This window comes from Heterocephalus glaber, unplaced genomic scaffold, assembly GCF_053883595.1.
Source record: "Heterocephalus glaber isolate CG9 unplaced genomic scaffold, H.glaber_assembly_v1.0 deba00000943, whole genome shotgun sequence".
NCBI lineage: Eukaryota > Metazoa > Chordata > Mammalia > Rodentia > Bathyergidae > Heterocephalus > Heterocephalus glaber.
Window position 1 is genome coordinate 225,315 of NW_028258175.1, and position 7,808 is coordinate 233,122.

The 7,808-nt window shown below is 48.3% G+C and overlaps 1 protein-coding gene and 1 long non-coding RNA gene across 3 annotated transcripts in view; one reads left to right on the forward strand and one right to left on the reverse strand.

Annotated features, from left to right (window-relative positions):
* LOC147828601 (uncharacterized) overlaps positions 1–7,808 on the reverse strand; it is a 128,257-nt gene that overhangs the window by 95,529 nt on the left and 24,920 nt on the right. The gene's annotated exons all lie outside the window — the stretch shown is intronic.
* On the forward strand, positions 349–7,733 carry LOC147828604 (uncharacterized). 2 transcript variants are annotated; one of them, XM_087208957.1, is made up of 2 exons: positions 349–2,268; positions 6,144–7,733. In XM_087208957.1, exons 1-2 carry the CDS (start codon positions 1,344–1,346, stop codon positions 6,179–6,181), a joined length of 963 nt encoding a protein of 320 aa, XP_087065083.1. In that variant the 5' UTR covers positions 349–1,343; the 3' UTR covers positions 6,182–7,733. The 2 variants fall into 2 exon arrangements, with proteins under 2 accessions (XP_087065083.1, XP_087065082.1); XM_087208956.1 differs by lacking the exon at positions 6,144–7,733 and adding an exon at positions 3,714–5,320.

Sequence of the window (7,808 nt, forward strand, 5' to 3'; positions counted from 1 at the left end):
TGTACCATACAATACAACAAATTAGAGTATTGTATAAAGAAAATGTACTGTACCAAGAAAAACACTTTGAGACTCTATAAATAAGTTGTACAGAACTGTACAAAGAAAAAGACAGGCTGTAAGTCCCAGCAGCAGGTCATAAATCCCATGTGGCTCAGTCATAAATCCAGTCATTAAATAACTTTAAGTCATTAAATGAGGAGTATCTGTGTATACCAATTACATACATATATCATGTTTCTACTATATATCAATTACATAAAAATATAAATTGTATTTAATTGATATATTATACATATGTCAATTGTGATGTACCAATTCTTTAGGTGTATCACTACATCAATTGTGGAGCCAGAGTGACTCCATTTTGGAGCTGTCTCCTTTGTTCTCTCAGAGTGACTCCATTTTGGGGCTGTCTCCTTTGTTCTCTCAAATTTGTGCCTATCCACTCAAAATTCCTAAGTTTATTACCCAGCCATCTGTGTCCTCAGGAAGGACATTCCGGACACACTACCTATAAGGTAAACAGTTAATGGCTAACTGCCCACAAAAGATAGATGTGACCATTAGTCAGTGGATCTGCTAACCATCAGCTTATGACAGTCGACCACTAACCTTTGCCCCCTTCTCCCTTGCAAAAATCTATACGTAACCCCCTTAACCCCCCCCCGAGCCTAACCAATCAAAACCCTACACTTCATATGTATTTAGTATTAACCAATCACCTGGCTACTAACAACCAAAGCTTGTTGTATTCTCAATAAAAACCCTGCTAGTTAGGGACTCAGGGCTCTCAATCTCGATCCGCTGCGTCGGTGACAATTGAGAGTCCCTGCTTAAGCTTGAATAAACGACCCTCGTGTGCTTACATCGGAAACGGTCTCCTGGTGGTCTTTGGGACATCGCGATCTGGGCACAACATTTGGGGGCTCGTCCGGGATCCCAAGACCTTCAGGACTCCCGTGCCGGAGGGTCAGCGCCGGCTGGTGAGTGTTTTGTGTTTCTTTTTGTGCGTTTAAAAAAAAGTCTGGGCCTATTATCTGGGAAGGTCGGCAGACGGTCTAGGCGGACGCGCTGCAAGGGCCGCCGACCCGGAGTCCTGGAAGACGTTCCGGATTCCGCTGGTGGGGACGGAGTGCCCCAAGAGTACGAGTCAGTGAGACTCCTGGAGGGACGGTGCGGGTCGCTCCCGCGGCACGGCAGGAGGCCGTCGTCCCATTTGCATTGCCTCCGATCAGGCGGAGGACGATTTTGTCTCTCGTGTTTTTCTGTTGTGTTTGTCTGTGTGTTGTACTGACTTGGACTGAGACGATGGGACAGACTGTGACTACCCCCTTTCCCTCATGAAAGATCATTTCAAGGAAGTTAGGGAGAGCGCTCGTAACCTAAGTTTAAAAATTAAAAAGGCTAAGTTCATCACCCTCTGTAGCTCGGAGTGGCCCACCCTTGGGGTAGGATGGCCCCCCGAGGGAACTTTTGATTTGCAGATTATTCGCAGAGTTCGTAAAGCCATCCTCCCCCCCGATCAGATACCCTACATCGCCGTTTGGGAATTTCTGATTTCTAACCCGCCCCCATGGGTTAAGCTCTTTTTGCCTTCACAGCAGCAGCAACCGGAGTTAATCCTGACGGCCAATGAAAAGGCTCCTAAAAAGCGCGCGGATGAAAAACAAACCGAAACCAAGCCAACCGCGCCACTTTACCCTGTCCTCCAGGGAGGGACCGAAGAAGATCTTATATTTCCTCCCCCCTATTCCCTCCCCTTTCTTCCGCCACAGCAGGCTGGAGGAGGTGACCCAGTCCCAGCCGGGGCTAGGGAGCCCGCCCCGGGCGCCGCCGACAACCGTGATGGTCCCGCCCAAAATACTCGTCACCGGCGCGCCGCCTCGCCGGCAGGACCGGCAGACTCAACTGTCTGCCCGCTGCGAGCAATAGGGCCCCCTGATGAACATGGAAACCAGCCTCATCATTACTGGCCCTTTGCTACCAGCGATCTTTATAACTGGCGCCGACAACACGCCAATTTTTCTGATAACCCTAGAGATTTGATTAACCTGTTAAAAACCGTTTTGTTTACCCATCAGCCCACTTGGGATGACTGTCAACAGCTTCTGCAGGTCCTGTTCACCACTGAGGAACGAGAGAGGATCCAGAATGAGGCCAGGAAATTGGTTCCTGGTGACAATGGTCAACCCACCACCAATGCTGACACTATCAACACTTCTTTTCCTCTGTCCCGACCCAACTGGGACTTCAACACGGCAGAAGGTAAGGAGAGGCTTTGGGTCTATCGCCAGGCTCTATTAAAAGGTCTGAAAGCAGCAGCGAGGAAGCCTACAAATTTGGCTAAGGTAGGGGATGTACAACAAAAGTTAGATGAAAGCCCTGCTGCTTTCCTAGAAAAAAATTCAGGAAGCTTTTCATAGGTACACTCCTATGGACCCAGAAGCAATTGAGACAAAGGCAGCTGTAATAATACATTTTGTCAACCAGGCGGCGCCAGACATTAAGAAAAAGTTACAAAAAGTAGATAGGTTAGGAAAAAAGAGTATTCAGGACTTAGTGGCAGTGGCAGAGAAAGTGTATAACAATAGAGAAACCGCAGAGGAGAAACGAGAAAAAGCTGATGACCGCCAGACCCGAGACTTAGCTCGGATCCTTCTGGCTGCCACTGCGGGAGAACAGAAGGAACGTGAACGTAGACTAAGAAAGATTGTGGTGGAAGGAAAAAACAAAGAGAGACGCAGAGAGCGCCCCCAGTTGGAGAAAAATCAATGTGCTCATTGCAAAGAGTATGGACACTGGGCCAGAGACTGTCCCAAAAAGAAACAACAGGAAGGACGCCCCAAGGCCCCTATCCTGGCTATGGATAAATTAAATGATTGGGGGGACGGGGTTCGGCACCCCTCCCCGAGCCCAGGGTAACCCTAAAAGTGGAGGGGAGACCTATCGAGTTCCTAGTGGATACAGGGGCTCAACATTCGGTCCTACTTAAACCATGTGGCCATGTTTCTGATAAGACCTCCTGGGTTCAAGGAGCTACAGGCATGAAAAAGTATTCATGGACAACCCAAAAAACAGTAGACTTGGGAGTGGGCCAAGTAACCCACTCATTTATGATTATACCAGACTGCCCCTACCCCTTATTGGGAAGAGACTTACTGACTAAATTAGGGGCTCAAATTCATTTCCAACCCGGGGGCACAAAAGTCCTTAATCAAGAGGGAAGGCCCATTCACGTACTAACCATAAACCTAGAAGATAAATATCTGCTACATCAGAAGAGGGCCCCTCCTGATCCTGATATGGAACAATGGCTCTCCATGTTCCCACAAGCATGGGCGGAAACTGGAGGCATGGGGCTAGCTATACACAGGACACCGGTGTTTATAGAAATAAAACCTGGAGCAGATCCGGTACGAGTTCGCCAATATCCTATGCCCCTGGAGGCCCAGAAAGGAATAACTCCACACATCAGGAGGTTGCTTGCTCAGGGGATTCTCAGACCTTGCCAATCGGCCTGGAACACCCCCTTGTTGCCAGTACGAAAACCTCATTCTAATGACTATCGGCCAGTGCAGGACCTCCGGGAGGTAAACAAGAGGGTTATGGACATCCACCCCACAGTGCCTAATCCATACACCCTATTGAGTTCTCTTCCCCCGAGCCATCGCTGGTACACAGTCTTAGATCTCAAAGATGCCTTTTTTTAGCCTTCCACTGGCACCTAAAAGCCAACACATCTTTGCGTTTAAATGGAGTGATCCGGAGCAAGGCATCAACGGACAGCTGACGTGGACCCGATTACCTCAAGGATTCAAAAACTCTCCCACCATCTTCGACGAGGCCCTACATGAAGACCTGGGTGAGTTTTGCCTCCAGAACCCCCAACTAACTCTGTTACAATATGTAGATGACCTTCTTGTGGCAGCTGAGACACAAGAAGACTGCTTAAATGGAACCAAGAGACTCTTGATGGTCATAGGAGAGCTGGGGTATCGGGTGTCCGCTAAAAAGGCCCAGATCTGCAAACCCGAGGTAAGCTACCTGGGGTACGTGCTTAGAGAAGGGCAGAGATGGCTGTCGGATGCTAGAAAAGAGACAGTTCTTAAGATACCCACACCAGATTCCCCTCGAAAAGTCAGAGAATTCTTGGGATAGGCGGGCTTCTGCCGCCTATGGATACCGGGGTTCACAGAGCTCACAAGGCCCCTTTACGAGACAACCAAAGACAATCAGGCTTTTCAATGGACAGAAAAGCTACAAAAATCTTTCGATCAAATTAAAACAGCCTTGCTGACGGCACCAGCCTTGGGCTTGCCCGATATTACTAAGCCATTCCACCTTTACATTGATAAAAACAAAAGAGTCGCTAAGGGCGTCCTGGTCCAGCATCTAGGGCCATGGCGCCGCCCAGTGGCGTACTTATCAAAAAGACTTGATCCAGTTGCGTCAGGATGGCCCCCGTGCCTAAGAATGATTGCAGCAGTAGCTCTAATGGTCAAAGACGCTGACAAGTTGACATTAGGCCAAGAACTATGCGTGACCACCCCTCACGCCATTGAGGGAGTCCTAAAACAGCCTCCGGATCGATGGCTCAGTAATGCTCGCCTGACCCACTACCAGAGCTTACTCCTAAATCCAACCCGAGTTGTCTTTCAGGCCCCGGCTGCTTTAAACCCAGCCACACTGTTGCCAGACCCGAACTTAGAGGCTCCGCTTCACGACTGCACAGACATCCTGGCCCAGGTACACGGAATTCGAGCAGATCTGAGTGACCAACCATGGCCAGATGCAGACAACACCTGGTACACTGATGGGAGCAGCTTTGTTCTTGAGGGCCACAGGTATGCTGGGGCAGCTGTGGTGACAGAAACTGAGGTCATTTGGGCAGAACCATTGCCCACCGGGACCTCAGCACAACGGGCAGAGCTCGTAGCCCTGACCAAGACATTGACTTTAGGACGGGGCCAAAAGTTAAATATATACACAGATAGCCGGTATGCCTTTGCCACTGCACACGTCCATGGGGCCATCTACAAAGAAAGGAGACTCCTGACAGCTGAAGAAAAGACTATTAAAAACAAAGAGGAGATCCTTGCCCTCTTAACAGCCCTCTGGCTACCTAAAAAATTAGCCATTATCCATTGCCCAGGACACCAAAAAGGCGACACTCCAATTGCCAGAGGAAATAATTTAGCTGACCAGACAGCCCGAGAAATAGCCTTAAAGATTAATCTGACACTGGCCACTCAGCTGCCTGATCCGGGAAGTGCAGCCCTACCAGAAAAACCCCAGTACACTGAAAAGGACTTAAATTGGATAAAACAATTACCTATGCCCCAGTGCCTCAACGGGTGATGGAAATCTTCTGATTGTAAAGTCATCCTGCCTAAAACACTGGAAGAACAAGTTCTCTCCAAGATACACCGGACCACCCACATGGGCACTCGGAAAATGCAAGATCTCCTGAGACATGCTGAAATTAAGATCCGTGATGCTAATTCTACAATTGAACATATTGTTGCTACCTGCAAAGCCTGTCAATTGACAAATGCCACCCACAATAGGGCCAACCCAGGAAATAGGCTGAGGGGAAGCCGACCTGGAGCCTATTGGAAATTGGACTTCACCAAGGTAAAACCTGGAAAGTACGGTTATAAATACTTGTTAGTTTTCGTAGATACTTTTTCAGGATGGATAGAAGCGTTTCCTACCAAACACGAGACAGCGCAGAGTGTGACTAAAAAGCTGCTAGAAGACATCCTGCCAAGGTACGGTTTTCCAGTAATGCTAGGATCAGATAATGGACCCGCCTTCATTTCCAAGGTGAGTCAAACCCTAGCACAGGTGTTGGGGACAGATTGGAAATTACATTGTGCATACAGACCCCAAAGCTCAGGACAGGTAGAAAGGATAAATAGAACCTTAAAAGAGACCTTAACTAAATTAACCTTAGAGACTGGCGGTGACTGGGTGACTCTCCTTCCCTTCGCCCTTTATAGGGTGCGCAATTCACCCTATAAAATGGGGTTGACCCCCTTTGAAATCATGTTTGGAATTCCCCCTCCCATTATCCCCAACCTTCACTCAAATGTACTTGTTGAATTTGATGACCAAAAGTTGTTACTTTCTTTAAAAAGCCTCCAAAGTGTGCATGAAGATATCTGGCCTAAATTAGAAGCCTTATATCAAACTGGACCGCCTCCCGAGCCCCATCGCTATCGACCAGGAGACTGAGTCTTCGTCCGGAGACAAAAGGACCTTGAGCCCCGTTGAAAAGGACCCTATGGCACAGTCCTGACCACGCCCACCGCTCTCAAGGTCGACGGGATTGCCTCGTGGGTGCACTACACCCACGTTCGCCTTGCAGATCCTCACGCTGTCCTAGAGGACTTCGTTCCATCATGGCAGGTGTCCAAAGACCAAGACAATCCCCTCAAACTCAAGCTGCGTCGTCGATGGTCATGATTGTGGTAACTGTACTTTTGACACCGATTTTAGGAGGACAGAACCCACATGCTCCCCTAAATTTAACCTGGATGATCATCAATACCGCCACAGGTGACATTATTAACAGCTCGTCCAAAGTGAGCCCACCATTAACCTGGTGGCCTGCTCTAGAGTTTGATCTCTGTCGGCTAGCCACTGGCAGCTGGGATATCGGACACTGGAGCCTAGAGTCACGGGGAAGGCCTGAATGTGGGGAAACAAAAAAGGGGTGTACCCTCCCCCCGGTCGATTCACAAACACCGGGTTACAACCATGTAATTCGCAGGGCAATATTACGAGACACCCCCTTCTACAGGGAGGACTCTGCGTTGCCTTAGGTAAAAAATGTTGCTTCTATGTAGATCATTCAGGAGTGGTCAAAGAGTCCATGGCTAAAGTTAGGGAGGGCATCGCCAAACGTAAACGAGAAAGAAAACAATCTCAAACCTGGTTCGAATCTTGGTTTAATTCTTCCCCTTGGCTCACCACCCTAATTTCTACCCTGTTGGGCCCCTTGCTTATCGTGTTGCTACTATTAACCTTTGGACCTTGCATACTTAATAGACTAGTTTCGTTCATTAAAAAGCGAATTAACGCTGTTCAGTTAATGGTACTCAGGTCCCAATACCAGCCAATACCTATTGATTTGACAGAATTAACCCCCAGAGGCCCATGATTGGCCCTCTATAGCACCATGAGAAGGGGGGAATGTGGAGCCAGAGTGACTCCATTTTGGAGCTGTCTCCTTTGTTCTCTCAGAGTGACTCCATTTTGGGGCTGTCTCCTTTGTTCTCTCAAATTTGTGCCTATCCACTCAAAATTCCTAAGTTTATTACCCAGCCATCTGTGTCCTCAGGAAGGACATTCCGGACACACTACCTATAAGGTAAACAGTTAATGGCTAACTGCCCACAAAAGATAGATGTGACCATTAGTCAGTGGATCTGCTAACCATCAGCTTATGACAGTCGACCACTAACCTTTGCCCCCTTCTCCCTTGCAAAAATCTATACGTAACCCCCTTAACCCCCCCCGAGCCTAACCAATCAAAACCCTACACTTCATATGTATTTAGTATTAACCAATCACCTGGCTACTAACAACCAAAGCTTGTTGTAGTCTCAATAAAAACCCTGCTAGTTAGGGACTCAGGGCTCTCAATCTCGATCCGCTGCGTCGGTGACAATTGAGAGTCCCTGCTTAAGCTTGAATAAACGACCCTCGTGTGCTTACATCGGAAACGGTCTCCTGGTGGTCTTTGGGACATCGCGATCTGGGCACAACACAATCATTTAGATAACCCTAAGAAAAGTAAA

Bases quoted from the DNA above. Each gene is read 5' to 3' on its own strand.
- LOC147828604 (XM_087208956.1), top strand. From the start codon at position 1,344: ATGAAAGATCATTTCAAGGAAGTTAGGGAGAGCGCTCGTAACCTAAGT. The intron at 2,269-3,713 runs GTAAGGAGAGGC...GCCTTTTTTTAG, and splicing joins GGACTTCAACACGGCAGAAG to CCTTCCACTGGCACCTAAAA.